Source organism: Eulemur rufifrons, chromosome 30 (genome assembly GCF_041146395.1).
Source record: "Eulemur rufifrons isolate Redbay chromosome 30, OSU_ERuf_1, whole genome shotgun sequence".
Lineage (NCBI taxonomy): Eukaryota > Metazoa > Chordata > Mammalia > Primates > Lemuridae > Eulemur > Eulemur rufifrons.
The window spans coordinates 37,587,038-37,603,593 of NC_091012.1; the positions used below are offsets into that span (position 1 = coordinate 37,587,038).

At 41.2% G+C, this 16,556-nt stretch overlaps 1 protein-coding gene across 1 annotated transcript; it reads right to left on the reverse strand.

Annotated features, from left to right (window-relative positions):
• Positions 1-480: 480 nt before the first annotated feature.
• Positions 481-12,570, reverse strand: LOC138378565 (zinc finger protein 449). The gene is made up of 4 exons (XM_069463893.1): positions 12,217-12,570; positions 10,270-10,474; positions 1,558-1,671; positions 481-1,364 (listed from the first exon to the last, which is right to left on the reverse strand). Exons 1-4 carry the CDS (start codon positions 12,568-12,570, stop codon positions 481-483), a joined length of 1,557 nt encoding a protein of 518 aa, XP_069319994.1.
• Positions 12,571-16,556: the final 3,986 nt, after the last annotated feature.

Consider the following 16,556-nt stretch of genomic DNA (forward strand, 5'->3'; position numbering starts at 1 on the left):
CATTTATATTATTTGATAAAATTTACTGTCTCTTTGCCACGTGGGGCACATCTAAAGTTTTGAATGAATATAATCATCTTTAATAATGACTTCAGAATAATTATGGTACTGCTATAATAGCCATGTCATATAGACAGGATTATCCATTATATTGACCTTACTCCTGAAAGGATTGTCATTATTTACATGCTTTATGCTTATACCTATGATATGGTTGCGTTGGAACACAAAATTTTTCATTGTAATAAAAAAATAAGAGTTGTGCAGACAGAATAAATCAAATCTAGGAAAGCTGCAAGAGTAGGTAGATACTATAGAACTTATATGCCCTGGAAGACAGGTTTTAAAAATAGCAAAAAAAGAAAAAAAAACTATTCTCATAAGCTTAAACAAAAGCTTCCAAGACAAACTGGCTGCTGCAGGTTAAGACATTTTTGAGTTTGTGTCAATTTCTGTAGGTCCTGCTTCGCTTAGCAATTCTTAAAGCAATCCTTTAAAGTGAGTGACTTGGTGCATAATAAGGCCTGCTCTCTGTCTGAAGCTTTTAGAACAATGAGTACACTTGTACGGCTTCTCCCCTGTATGGATTCTTAAATGAATAACTAGGCTTGGTCTCTGTCTAAAGCTTTTCCCACAATAATTACATTTTAAAGGTCTCTCTTCAGTATGCGTTCTCTGGTGCAAAGTAAGAGCTGTCAGTCGACTAAAACTTTTCCCACAATTATGACATCTATGAGGTTTTTCACCTGTATGAGTTTTCAGATGTCTTTTAAGACTTGATCCATGACAAAAACTTTTCCCACACTCAAGGCATTTATATGTTTCTTCTTCAGAATGTGTTCGCTGGTGCCCAATGAGGTGTGACCGCCGAGTAAATCGCTTTTTACATACAGTGCATTCATAAGGTCTCTCCCCTGTATGAAGTCGTTGGTGTCTATAAAGGTCTGAACTACGAAGGAATCTTTTCCCACATTCAGGACATTTGTGAGGTTCCTCTCCTGAATGAATTATCTGGTGCCCTGTAAGTTGTGACTTCCGAGCAAAACATTTTCCACACTGAGGGCATTGGTGAGGTTTCTCTCCTGGACTCTTTTTCTTATGGGGTCTAGGGTTGAGAGGTTCTTCCACATTGGAGCTCTCAGGTGTCTCTCCTAGAGGGGGATTCTGATGCTCTACAAGTTTTGTTAAATCTGTCTGTAAATCCTCTGGGGTAGGTTCCCATTGGTTTTCTAACTGTACATAGTCTTTTTGCAAAATGGGACCGTCGAGAGCATTCCCCTCTACAGTTACAATAAATGGATACATATTCTCCAGTTTTTTCTGTTTTGAAGGATCTTCTTCATTTTCTATCCCGATCTCAAAACCTGAGAGAAGAAATAGAAATTGCAGATATCATTGTGTTCCACAGAGAAAGCAAAGTGAGGGAAAACGAACAGTTATATTAAACCACTAGTAGGAATACAGGAATTCCTAAATAGAATTCCAAACCCTTTACCCTGATTAAGGTTGAATTTTTCTTTTCTTTCTTCCCTAGTATATCAATGAACAATTACTTACCTATCTTGGAATCAAGTAATTGTTTCATTTCTTTGGACTCTTGTAATTCCTTCACCCATGGCTCTTCTCTATGCTCCAATGGGAAGTTCACGTCAAGCTTTGGTAATGGATATCCTGGCCATAAGAAAGATGGGAAGCATGACAGTTTGGCTCATCAAAAGTTTTCCCAAAATTAAGGCTGATTTCTTGGACATGTGGCCTCTTCATATGTACTTTCTTCTCAATTACTATTATTTCACCCAGAGTCTCTTACAAGAGGCTTTTTAAAAAAAAAAAAAAAAAGATAAGAACAAATTGCTCAATTCAAGGCTATTCTCCTCTAATCTTTGGAAGGTGAGTGAATCAACTGTGTGCTGAAATCAATGCACTAAATCACTTCTGCATCTATTTTGATAATAGATTTATTTAGGTTAGAGCTAAAATATGAAGTAAATCTTCATAACATTTTGGCAAATTTCTTCATAAAGTCTGAGCACTGCTATTGAGTGCCAAATGAAGAGAGAGGTAAAAGTAGGAGTTATGAAACTGTTTACTGGAATAATTTCAGTTAAGACTTTCAAATTAAAGGAAATTGAACTGGGCTGGCAACTGGCAAAAACAGTCTTTATGTTTGTTTCAGTTGAAGTCTAGAAGTAGATTCTCTTAAAATTAGCCCAAATGACTATCAAACAGTATTTTTAACTGTCAGTCTAAGGACAACCAGATGAAGTTTCTAACCACACACTCTCCTCCCCTGTCTGACCACCCCTGTCTTCACTGACAGCCACTGTGGCTTATGTCCTCTTTTCTATGCCTCTTCCTCTCCTTCCTCCTCTCTGGCCAAGTTTACTGGTCTTCAGTGAAATGTGGATTGTAAATTATTGATTTGAGATCCAAACATAGGCTGATGTTTAAATATTAACATTATGAAAATGACATCAGGAATTTAGTTTGACTAGTAATAGTCTGAAGGAAAATTTAAATTTCAGAACATTATATTAAGACATAGGAAGTGGACTAAAATGCCTTATTTTTCATGAAAAAATTATATTTCCTTTTTAAGATCAAGAAATAAAATATGAATTTCAAATAAAATATTGTTTAAATTCACTATTTTGTTTTTATTTAGATTTCAAAGCTAAGAGTTAAATAAAAGGGCAATACAGAACAGGTCAAATAAAACTGGAGGTCATGGATCAAAGCTGCCATGAAATTAAAGAGGGAGCAAACTGAAACTTGGAGAAGCAGAGTATCAAAGGCTTAAGTGTAAAATAGTGATTTAAAATCTAGATGTAGGGAGGAATACTTCCAGCATAATACCATGAAGATCTCTGCAGACCCACTTCTCAATCAAACTGGTAAGAATTTGTAAAAAATGAAAAACCAAGCAAAGTCTCTTGAAATAGTCCCAAGGGCATACAGCAAACAAAGAAACATCTACATAAAATCTACTAAAATTCAGTAAGAACAGCGAGAGTTTGAAGTAGTTGAATCCAAACTGTTCCCTTTATCCCCTTTCCCACCTCTTCTGCATACTGACAGGGCCAAGAGCCCAGGATACTCTCTCCCCTCAGCTCCCTATCAGACATCTTTTAGGAATCTCATTATATGCATGTTGGTGTACTTATTGGTGCCCCACTTTTCTCTGAGGCTCCATTCATTTTTTTCCCCTCTGTTCTTCTGATAGCATAATCTCTATTGATCTGGCTTCAAGTTCACTAATTCTTTCTTTTGACAGCTCAAATCTACTGGTGAACCACTCCTGTGACTTTTTCATTTCCATTATTATGCTTTCCACTCCACAATTTCCATTTGATTTTTTTTTGTAATTTCCATCTCTTTATTGATATTCTCTACTTAATGTGATATTGTCATCATAACTTCCTTGACTTCTTTAATCATGGCTTTCTCTAGTTCTTGGAACATATTCATAGTGGCTACTTTGAAGTCTTTGTTAAATCTGATATCTAGTCACTCTCATAAGCAGATTCTGTTGCCTGTTTTTTTTTTTCCAATTTATGGATCATACTTTCCTGTTCACATGTATGTCTCATAAAGTTTTGTTAGAAACTCAACATTTTAGATAATAAATTGTAGCAACTCTATGTCATCCTCCCAAGGGCTTTTTATTGTTATTTGCTTGGTTTTTTTTCTTGTTGTTTAGTAAATGATTGGATAATTTTAGTAAAATCTATTCCACCCAGCAAAGTTAAGCAGTGTTAAGCAGTGCACCCCAGGAGGAGGAATATCAGATTAATATTGCTTAACAACATTACCCAGGAATGACAGTTGTTTTTGCAGGGCAGAAGAACAAATATTTAAAGAAATAATGGCCAAAACTCTCCAAATATATTTTTAAAAACATTAAGCTACACACTTAGGAAGCTCAATGAATTCCAAGTAAAATAAGCACAAGAAATTCATAGACATATCATAGTAAAGACTCTAAAAGCCACATAAAAGTATAAAGCCTTGAAAGACAGCAAGAGAAAAACGACTCATCACTTATAAGTGAGTTCTTATAAGATTAAAACTGAGTTCTCATCAGAAACAATGGAGTAGAGAGAAGGCAGTGGAACAACATATTCAAAGTGCTCAAAGAGAAATGAAAACTGTCAACCGTGAATCTTATATATAGCAATCTTGAAAAATAAGAACAAAGTTGGGGCTCTCACACTTTCAGATTTCAAAACTTTCTACAAAGCAATGACAATCAGGATAGTGTGGTACTTCCATAAGAACACACATATAGATCAATGGAATAGAAATCAAAGTCCAGCAATAAATGCATATACCTGTGGTCAACTGGTTTTTGACAAGGGTCTCAAGGACATTAAATGTGAAAAGAATAGCCTTTTCAACAAATCATGCTGAACACCTGGATGTCCATATGAGAAAAAAGTATTATTTGGACCCCTACCTCACACCCTATTAAAATTAATTGAAAATGGATCAAAGTCTTAAATGTAAGAATTAAAACTATAAAACTCTTTTTTTTTTTTTTTTTGAGACAGAGTCTCACTCTGTTGCCCGGGCTAGAGTGAGTGCCGTGGCGTCAGTCTAGCTCACAGCAACCTCAAACTCCTGGGCTCAAGCGATCCTACTGCCTCAGCCTCCCGAGTAGCTGGGACTACAGGCATGCGCCACCATGCCCAGCTAATTTTTTGTATATATATATTTTAATTGTCCATATAATTTCTTTCTATTTTTAGTAGAGACGGGGTCTCGCTCTTGCTCAGGCTGGTCTCGAACTCCTGACCTTGAGCGATCCACCCGCCTCGGCCTCCCAGAGTGCTAGGATTACAGGCGTGAGCCACCGCGCCCGGCCTATAAAACTCTTAGATGAAAACATAGGAGTAAATTTTTGTGACCTTGGATTAGGCAATCAGTTTCTTACATATGACATCAAAAGCACAAACAATAAAACACAAAACAGTTAAATTTGACTTCTTTGAAATTAAGAAAAGTCCTTTGTGTTGCAAAGAACACTATGAAAATGAAAAGACAGCTTACAGAATGGGACAAAATATTTGCAAATCATATATCCAATAGGGGACTTTTATATAGAATATACAGTTGACCCTTAAACAACATAGGTTTGAACTGTGTGGATCCACTTATACATGGATTTTCTCCCCTCACCCTCCACCACCCCTGAGACAGCAAGACACTTCCCATTCACCTTTGATCCATCTCCCTCCTTTCAGACCTCGGTTCCCATCCTTCACTCTTATGTATTGAATAAAATATCACTACTAATGCTGAATGAAATGAACACTTATTTAAAAAGGTTTCCACAGATGTTAGTCCTATTTCTGTCTGCTAACATGGTAAGAACAGCTACGGCTCTTACACAGCAAAGCTAAGTGAAGGTGAGCAGAAGTTGGCACTCATATGTTGTGATGGGAGAATAATTGGTACAATAATTTTGAAGGACAATTTGACACTATCTATTAACATTTTAAATGCACATTAACTAACTGATCCTACTTCTAGAAATTTATCCTATCAACACCTGCATATACATGTGCTCATGGCATGTTTTTTAGCTTGCCTCTGTGGCTTCTGGGTCAATGTCAAATGGCAGTAAGAAAGCAGACCCTAATGCCTACTTCTGTTAGGCGGCTCTTTATTCTCATTGTAAGCTGTCGGCAAGGCTACTATTACCACTGGATGAGTGGTTTTGCAGTAACAGAAGAAACATCAACTATTGGTCAATTGGTAAAAAAAGACAAGACCTAAACTCTACTTCTAAGAGCTCCAATTTTTTTTAGCTCCCACGTGAGTAAGATATGCAAAGAAATGATACATTTTGAGGTGATAGATATGCTAGTTACCCTGATTTGATCATTACACAGTGTATATACATACCGAAATATCCCTCTGTATCCCATAAATATGTACAATTATTACATGTCAACTAAAAATGAAAGAGAGAAAAAAATGAAGGGCCCTACAAAGATAGAAAACAAAGCCTGTAACCTTAAATTTAATTATGTCTTCTGTTTTTGAGACTATAGTCCAGAACATTGGTTTTCCAGTGACAATTCATGTTGCCCAGGATGTTAAACTCATCTCCTGGCTACAGCCAAGAGATCCATCATGGGTATATTCTATTTGACCAAATTAAGTGAAGAATTTACTTAAGAAAAATTCACTGATGAAAATGAACAAAAAGAGATTAGTTTTTCATCTAAAAAACTGAAGTAAAAAGTAAAAGGCCAGTAGGTCCAGAGAAGCATGGGGTACATATTTGTTTTAAAATATGCTCCAAAATTCTTTGATATTCTTCCCTTTGAGAGGTGGAACTTTATCTTCCTTCCCTTAAGTGTGCGATGGACTTAGTGACTCTATTCTCATGAATGGTAGAAGTGGTGGTGTGTGACTAGGTTATCAAAGACATTGTGTCATGCTCCTTGCTTTCTCGTAGATCCTTTGCTGTGGTGGAAGCCTGGTGTCATGAGGACACTTAGGTAGCCTATGGAGAAGTTCCGTTGCTAAGGAACTGAGGCTTCCTGCCAGCCACTGCTGACCTCTTGACAGCAACTCCAAGAGAGACTCTGAGCCATAGACATCTAGTAAACCCCTCCCCAATTCCTGACTCTCAGAAACTGTGAAATGATAAATACTTTTTCCTTTAAGCAGCTAAGTTTTGGGGGTAATTTATTATGCAGCAATAGCTATCCAACACAAAGAAGGGAAAATCAACTGGAGGTTAGTTAACAAAGAAGGTGCTTCACTGATGAATGTTCCCCTCATCCTATATTCAGGAATGGCTTTATTAAGCCCCATTAGCAAAGACTGTGCCATAAGGGCTCTACTATGCCAAGAAATATCACTATTATAGGGGGGTTAGATATTAGTTTATGGTAAATTATTTGGTGTAATAGGATAATCTGAAGAAATTTAAGTTACAAGAATTTTCTGATGCTTTCTAGATAGCATTCGTTTACCCTATATTTTACTTTAAATTTTCATCTTTCTCATAGCCTCATCACCAAAAAGATGTGATCTTTGACATTTCACATACATTCCAAGTGAAACCTCATCAACTGAAATGAAAACTCCAAAGCTTTAACAATTGAAAATATGTTCTAATTTTGGTATACTAATTTTGAACTTCACATTTTCAAAGATAAGCACAATATATTTTATATTTTTAGCACCAGTGCCTCCTTGTCTCTTTCTTTTTGACTCCAGACATTATAATATTATTGCCTAGCTCTAGCATCTAGAGTGTCTGGCATGAATTCAACTAGGGATATTTTTAAGCTTATGTCTTCCTTAGATCACTTTGCATTTTTCACTTAAGTTCTTTTTTATTTTGCAACAAATGTGTGTGTTTTCAGTTATATTAAATAAATATTGTTAAATAAAAATACATATACACAATTCATAGATACCCAACAATCTAATTTTTTGCTGACAGGAAATATTTTCAAACTTTAATATAAAATCCATTGACTTCTTACATTACTTTTAAATTTCTTCTCTACTCAGCTGACATTTTGTGCTCTCCACTCACTCTACAATAGAATATACTTCACATAATACATCAATGATATTTTCCTTTTAAAAAAACAGTAAACATTTAAGTATCCTTTAAATAATGGAGCAATAAGCTTGCATCGTTTTGCAAAGCATATTATATCACCTAAAGCAGTGATGAGAACAAGATAATTTCCTCTCCTCTAAATTTATAATTTTTACTTGATTAATTAATTAATTCTATCTATCCTTTGTTAAATACATTTAATTTCCATGTGATTTAGAAAAATATTAACACCAAGATTAATATTGCTACTATGTGATCTTTGTACCTGCAATGTTGATAAAAGGAGCAAATTAACATAGAGAACCAGAATGCATATGCAGAAATATTGAAATTAAAATATTAATAGCTAAGTTTTACCACTTGTTCCAGGCACATATACATAAATATAGATTTTTTTTTAGAATTTCTTAACAGAGTATGAAATGTAGGTAATGTAAAGATATTGGAACCTGACAATATCATATAGTTCTGTGTTGATCACAATATGTAAACATGTACTTGTGGGTTTTTCCTCTTTGTCACCTTTATTTAAAAATATGCTGGAGACCTATAAACACTTCAAACTCCACATGTTCAAATCTAAACTCACCTTGACCCACCAAATCTGATCCTCATCTTATGTTCTCCATGTCAGTGAATAACATTACCATCTACCTAGTTCAATGGCCAGAAACCTGGATTCCATCCTTAACCCTTTCTTCTCCATCACGCTGACACCCAATCACCAAGCCCTATGTTTCACACCTGCTAAGTATCTTCTGAATCATTTCTTTTCACTTCATCATCACCAATATGCCCCTGCTTTAGAACATCTACCTCTCTCACCTGGATGACGGCAACAACCTACCAAATGGTGTCCCTGCTTCCAGTCACACCCACTCCTAGAGTAGCCACAGTGATCTCCTAAAATGTAAATCTGTGTGTATCATTCTGATACTCCGGAACCTTGACTGGTTCCCCACTGCCCTGATAATCAAGTGTGACTTCTCCATGAGGCTGAAAGTTCCTCATGACCCAGGACCCTCCTTCTCTCTCCAGCCTCTACTATTGCCACTCCCACCCCTCTGCTCCTCTCCACCCCTTGCACTGTGGCAAGAGGTCTTCTCTCTCCCTCCTGGCCTTTGCAAATGCTGTCTCTTCTGCCCCCAGCCCTCTGCTCTCCCCACCTGCACCACTCCACAGGCCCACTTCAATTCACCCTGTAGGTTTCAATTCAGATCCCCCTTCCTCCTGATGTCTTCCCTCTCAGCCAAAGGCTGGTTAGGTGGCCCTCCTCTATGCTCCCCTAGCATCCTACTCCCTCCAACACACCGTTTATAATCCCATTTTCATCACATACAACAGCAGTCCCCAATCTTTTTGGCACCAGGTACTGGTTTCATGGAAGACAATTTTTCCAAGGACTATGGGGGTTGGGGATAGAGGGATGGCGAGCGATGGGGAGCAGCCGTAAATACAGATGAAGCTTTGCTTGCTAGCCCACCGCTCACCTCCTGCTGCGTGGCCTGGTTTCTAACAGGCCATGGACCAATACCGGTCCACAGCCCAGGGGTTGGGGACCACAGAGATACAGGATACAATGACATAATCTGAATAATCCACCAGACTGTAAGCGCCAGGATGGCCAGGGCTACCTTTCTGTCTCATGTGCTACTGAATCCCCAGGGGCTGGCACAGTTCCTGGCTCTTCATAGGTACTCGTATATATTGGCTGAATGAATAAATTCTAAGATGTGAAAAGAAACATAGTTGCTAAGTCTTTGTACTATATTAGTTATTGATGGATCAAAAATTTATATTTTATAACTTGGACAGTTCTCGACTTATTTTCATTTCTTATGTCTCTTTTATGGCCTCAATAATTAATAGTCTCTTCAAAGTGCCAACATGTTGAAACTGTACCTGAGTGAGTCAGAGGAGAGGTTTCTGGACACTCTTAGGCCAATGATCTAATGGTGGGGGTTGGGGCAGGGAGCACTGGAAAACCCTAAGGGAGAATAAAACACAGGGGCCCTGGGGCTATGTGGTCCTGCTGCCTTTCTCCACTTGGACTTTCTCCTTCTATAACTAACCCCTGTGGTATCTGGGCCAGTGATACTCAAACTTTAGTGTGTCTAGCACTCACCTGGAGAGCTTGTTAAATATGCAGCCCAGGCATTCCTGCTGCAGATGGTCTGCTTACTACACTTTGAAAAACACCATACTAGGTTTTGATTTAATGAAGTAGATATTTCCTTTACATGGTGGAAAAAAATAAACTCTCTTAAAGGAGGTGAAGAGAATATATTACTAAAGTATCAAGTTTGAATGAGGCTCTTATGCCATAAAAGCAACTGAAGAGGACACAAAAGTGCCCTCTGGACCCATAACATCACAGATCCCACTGATTAAATTTTACCAGGAAAAATCAGCCCTAATCCTGAGTATACAAACACCTACGGTTTTCCTATGTAACATGATCAGTCAAAAGCTTCCTGAGAAGGATCATTAGTTTAAGGGGTTCCTAATCCTATTCTATCCAAAGTGCTTTGTTTCCTGCCATTCCCAGAGAGATTTCCTCCCCTTCCTCTTTATCTGAGTAGTCCATTTCCATTGCGTAATCGATGCTTCTAACCCAACCCCAACCCTTGAGCGCTCAAAACAGAAACAAAAGAAAGGAAAGAAAACCCTTGCCTTACCAGGGTCCAGAAAGGGCTGGCATTCCCCAGCAGCACCATAGTTCAGCTCCTGTGGCCCTGCCTGTGGGATCCACGTCTCTGCCACTGGGGTCTCTTGGGCTGGTCCCATTACCTGGAGTGCAGATGACTCCAGGTGCATGTTTGGTGGTATGTGTGCTGTTCCCACTGGTGCCAGTTCTTCCAAGAGCATGTCATGCATATCAACCTGAAGGAAATACCAGAACTCATCACTCTAAAGTCTAGACCAGCACTATCCAGTAGAACTGTAAAAACAACCATGCATGTAATTTTAAATTTTCTAGTGCCCCTATGAATAAAATTTAAAAAGGTCAATCTTAATAGTATGTATTACTTAATCCAATGCAAGCTATCAGAATTTCAATGTGTAATCAATATAAATAATTATTAGTGAGATAGTTCACCTGCTTTTTTTTCACATCAAGTCTTCTGCATGTAGTGTGTGTTTCACACTTACACTAAATCTCAATTTGCACTGGCCACATTTCAAGTGCTCAAAAGCCACACACATGGCTAGTAGCTACTAGGCAGGACACATCTAGACCATACAAAGATAAGATCTTATATAGTAAAGAAAAGCAAGAAGATAGAGAAAGGAAGAGAAATCACCAACCCATGGTCTCTAGGGAGGCAGGAAACTTTGGAAGACTCCCGTTCAGGCCAGCTACCTGTCCTGAAGCTAAAAGCTCCTGCAGGGCACCCCCACACACAAGATCGGACTGCCCTGATGCCCATCCAGAAGCTCCTGCTCCTTTCCCCTAGAGACACTGCCTTCTGCTCAGCCATGGCACTCCCCAAGCAGAGGTTTCATGTGGTGGTTCTGAACCGTGGGCAGTGCCACCACCCCCACCCAGAGTTTTGGATATGCTGGCAGGTGGTAGCTATCAGAATTTAGTGGGCCACACTTCACAATGCAGAATTGTTCCAGATCCCTACTGTGGAATGTCCCCCTCAAGTATTTATGGAGTTAAAATGAACCTGTCAAGAATCCTACCCTTTTCGTCAGATAAATACAAAATGTTTTTTTTTTTTAATCTGGGGTGTGATTTTTGTTTTTTTATTTCAGAATATTATGGGGGTACAAGAGATAAATACAAAATGTTTTTGCATATTTTAGCATGACTTGAATTTCCTAGGAATGCACTACTGGGAAAATCAAATGACAACTGTAATACTTACTGTCCAAATTTACCAAGACTCGTATATCATTTTGGAAAATCACATGACAAGCAGCAACACTGCTCACAGTACGTGAGTTGTCTGTGATCAGCACTTGATCAGTCTGAATTTCTGGCTGCCACATCATAGTGATTCTGAGCAAAGATGCAGGCATCTGACAATTTCATGATATTTAGTCAAGTCCAAACATGTATATGCAGAAATGCATATTAGTTTATAACAAACTATGTTCCTTTTCCTTTATATCTCTCCTAGACTGTACTTGACTCAGAGTTGGCAAACTTTTTCTGTAAAGAGCCAATAATAAATATTTTTGGCTTTGTGGGCCACATTCATTTTTAGTTCTCCTTCTTCCTCTCTTTTTAAAAACAACCCTTTAACAAGGTAAAAACCACTATAAGCTCACAAGGTATACAAAAACAGGCCATGGCCAGATTAGGCCTGTGAGCCATAGAGCAATATATTGATGCTTTCGTTTGATGCATGCAGGTAGGTTATGTTATCTTTCAATTTCATTTAAGAATAGTACCAGGGACATTATACACTATCTGTTATAAAAGGGGAATTGCGTCTGACAGGAATAGAAGCAACTGACCCATGTGCTGTTTCCAGCAGAGGGGAAAAATGAAAGGGACTGTGGGGAAATCCTAGGGCTGGGGAACCACACAGAGACAAAATGTCTGGTCTAGTCCTAGCTGCCTTGGCTATTTCCTCTGGGTTAAATACAAAGATCCTGAACTCTTATCTTACCTGTTGCTCTGGTATCTCAAGTTCTCTCTGTAAGTCTTCTATCAGTGACACAACTCTTTCTCTATTCTCTGGGCAGTGTTCCCTCACCCAGGTCTCTATCTCCGTGGGCAGGATGGTTAGGAATTGCTCCAATACCAGCAGCTCCAGGATTTGTTCCTTAGAGCGCACCTTTGGCTTCAGCCACTGACAGCAAAGCTCCCAGAGTTTGTTGAAAGCCTCATGTGGTCCGGCTGCTTCTCTGTACTGGAACTGCCTGAAGCGCTGACGGAAGACTTCACAATCAGTATCATACTCTTGAAACACAGAGCCCTGATTCAAGGAGGCCTGGATTGCACAACCCAGGGCCACAGCCATCGCCCCTTTCCAGCAGCAGTGTACAGTTTATCTGCGGCCTGAACTTAGATTGTAATTTGTTTCTCTCTGAAATCGTCAGGGGTTGGGGGAGGTACCTACAGCTGAAGATAGGAAAAAATGAGAAAGAAGAAACAACAGTGGTTACAAGAGGGCATATTTACCACCCTTAACTAACTTAAGTTTCATCAAAGCCCTAAAAAGCACAAATTAGTAATCTTTTGGGTAGATTTGAGAATCTGATGAAAGCTACAGACTCAGTTCCTAGAAAAATACACATACACATCCAATTCCACATCCAGTTTCAAAAGCTCATCCATGGACCCTCTAGAACTGTGCTGTCCAATATGGTAGCCATGTGACACTTTAAGTTTAGCTAAAAAATAAAAATTTAGTTTCTTAGTCATAGTTGCTAAATTTCCAGTGCTCAATAGACATCACTGCAGAAAGTTGTATTGGACAGCTCTGCTCTAGAATTCCATGGTCCCAGGCTAAGAACACTTACTTTAAATAAATCCCTATAAATTTGTGAGCATTTACCCCACTCCCAGTTTAACACCACCTGTCCTGTGTTTCTGAATATATATAGGTCTCAAAAGAAACAGAAGAGGAATATTAGCAATATTTTTGAATAAATCTGAAAGTCCATCTAGCTTTAAGTACCCCTAAATAGCCTTCAATTAAAGTGAACTTAGTGCTATGCTTTGCAAGCGCAGCAACTCATCAATCCTTCATTCTTCTCCATTCAAGGTATATGTAAGTCAGCCAACATCACTAAGACCCTCATCCTGCCATAGCATTCCCAGTGGCTCTCCTATGAGAAAAATATACTGCAATAGGGGGACCGTTAGGAATTTGTTCTGCATTCCTAAATAAGGATATTTCTTGAGTTCACACTATGTGCCAGGTACTCTTCTAAGCATCCTACATATATTAGTTCATTTAACACTCACCCAAGGTTAAGAGCTTGGTACTAGTATTATCACCTGGATACAAATGTGGGAACTGAGGTTTGAGGCTTAGGGGGACTGAAGAACTTTTCCAAAGTTACATGGTAAATGTCAGAGGAAAATGGTGATGAGGTTAAAATTGACATTCTCCTGCATGTCTAAAAACATCAAAATGTTCTTAGTGCAATCACTGAGGTCACTGAAGTGGTCACAAACATGTCTCCACGGGTTTCAAGACCTGTACCTGCCCCTGTGCCGTAGGTTCTCTCTCTCTGCATTTGCTGAGACAGCTCCTGTAGCTATGCTCTTCTCTGGAGGTGATTCAAGGAAAAAAATATTCATAACTCTCTTCTGACCCAGTCAATCAAAATTGACACTCTGCCCCCATTTCACCCTTTACCATGATGGTATCCTGACTTTGGAGGCAGACTGATGGAGGTGTGATAACCTGTTAGCTCTGTGACCGTGACACCCAATGCTCCTATCTATTATATGAGGATAATCACAGCATCTATTTCCTAAAATGTTCTGTGTGGATCCAATTGCATAGAAATCAAATAGTAGCGTGCCTGGCACAGAAGAAGCACTCAATTAAAGTTTATTGCTTGTCAGGACTCATTCCTAGGAAGCTTCTATTTCCCAGAGTCTAGGCACCTAACCATTCCTGGAGGGCATCCAGGAACAGTGCTGTTTTTGGCTGTGGACCCACCCATTAATCCGCTCCAGCCCCACAGCTGGCCGGTCCTCCCCTGACTGACCCAAAACCTTCCACCACGTCTACCAGAGAATTGACCCTCCGGGTTTCCTTTCATCAGCCCTTCCCAGTGAAAAGTTCACTTCACTGTGGGACTAGTGGTTTCTTCCCAAACCTCCCTGCAGTGAATCCGCCCGCACAGGGCCTATGAGTAAAGCGATGTGTGAAAAGAGGGCACTTGGGGAACAGCAAGAGTGACACGTCCCTGAAAAGTCTAAAAGGTGGTTTAAAATTGGATGCTGGTGTCCCGGGAGTGGACTCCGAGCGCTCCTGGGCAACGACGTCCCTTCGCCCAGAGGGGCGCTCTCAGCTCTAGAGAACTCCCAGGAAGGCCCGGTCGAGTCGCAGGGAGCGGCGGCGAGGACCCTAGCCGGATAGGGGCCCGCCGCCCATCGCTCCTCCCGGTGTCCACCGCCCGGGACACAGCTGGAAGCAGCCAGCTCGCGTGGCCCTGGCTGGCAAAAAGAGCCCCGCTACCCGCGCCCGCGCCCCAGGGACAGCCACGCCCTCTGGCCGCTCCGGGACTCACCGCCTCAGCGCCCACGGCTCTCCCAAGCTCACCGGCAACTGCCCAGGGCGCAGGCGCGAGGCTACGCAACCGACTACAACTCCCGGCAGGCCGCACGCCGCCCGCCGCGCTGTGCGGCCACAAGGATGCTGACGTGAGAGGGGCTGAGACTCTTCCTGGCTTCCAACCAGCCTCAAGCTGTTTTGGAGATGCTCCCATTTCCGGTCTAAGCGCTTCTTGGTCCCAGGGAGTCGGGTGGGGCGAACCCGGGGTCGTGGTCCAAGTGAGAGCTTCTTCCCATCAGCCTTTGAGTAATTGGAGCAGGTGGGGACCTCCTTTAAATCTGTTATGACCTGTCAGTGATTCTCAAACCTGTGTGGGGAGAATTTCGTAGGAGAGCTTGTTAAAAATTCAGATTTCTGGGCTCTCCCCAACACCGTAACGCATTGAATCTCGCATGAGCTTGGGGATTCGCATTTTAATAAACTTTCCTGGGGATTCTGACTCTGGTCTTCTGCCCGTGGGTCACAATGGCTTTGGGTTTACTTCTTAGTTTCCTCTCTTTTAGACCTGAGCTTGAATCTAGCGACCCCGCCCATTCCTTACTGCCTTCAACAGCCACCAGAGGTCTCTCGGGTCTTAGGGTTTGCCCGCTAGCCCCGCCTCTTGCCTTCCAATTGGTCCCTCGATGGTCCCGCCCCAAAGGCAAGTTTTCTCTTCTGATTGGTCAGCGGGTGGTGAGACCCGATCCAATGGCTGCCAGATGCAATGGTGTCTTTTGGGAAACGTAGTCCTCACGTTGGTCCTAAACTGGCATTGTTGGTTTGTGGGCACCAAACTTTAGTGCTAGGACTTCCTGCGTTGTGGCTGGGATCTGGTCCTGCATGGGTCCAAGACAGGAGAAAGCTGCCTGCTCTTATGCCTCCGGAGGCCCTGGTGGAAATGATCCGGGCGACAGGCGCTGCAGCGCCCTGGGCCCGCTTGTGCCAAGCTACTGGAGACAGCTCTGCCTGGCGTGGAGTTGGGCTTATCAGCTGGAAATTGGAGCCCTGGCACGCCAACTCCTGCCGAAGCCGACATTTTTCTCTCGGGACCCCAGGCGCCTTCGCTGGTGGGCTCAGCTGATTTGGGGGCCAAGGGGGCCCGGGAGCCTGGCAGTGGCGCCTGGCCTGGGCTTCCACGAGTGGAAAGGGCTTTTGTGATAGTGAAACCGCGGGAGTTCCTGCACCTAGAGTCAGGAACTTTTCCTGTCCTTGCCCGATGTAGGGCTCAGCCTGGAGGCCTCCCACCTGTACTTCTGAGGGTTCTGCTTCCAAAAGGCTGCTGATCCCTCAGGCGGCTCCTGGAGCCTTGCTATGGGCGGCTTTGGCCTGAGATGCACCATATAGAGTAGATCTTGGAGTTGCTGGGTGTTGGAGCAGTTACTGACCATCCTGTCCTGGGAGATCCACGGTAGGATGCAGAAGCTGCAACCGGAGAGCTACGAAGAAGTTGTGACTTTTTTAAAGTATTTAATATATGTATGACTTTTTAAGTGAGATCTTGTGAGACTGAGGAAATAGGTGAGAGGGAGGTTTTGTCTGCGATTTGGTTGGTTCGTAGGACTGAGACATCTCTCTGTCATCGTTACCTATTCATATTTTCTTCATTGCCCTGAGTAGGTTTTACACGGACTAGTGATTTTTTTTTTTTTTTTTTTTTTTTTTGTAGTCTTATCTGGAAGATTTGTCCTCCAGATTTCCCCTCCAAGCGCAGTGAAGAGTGTGGTATTGCTTTT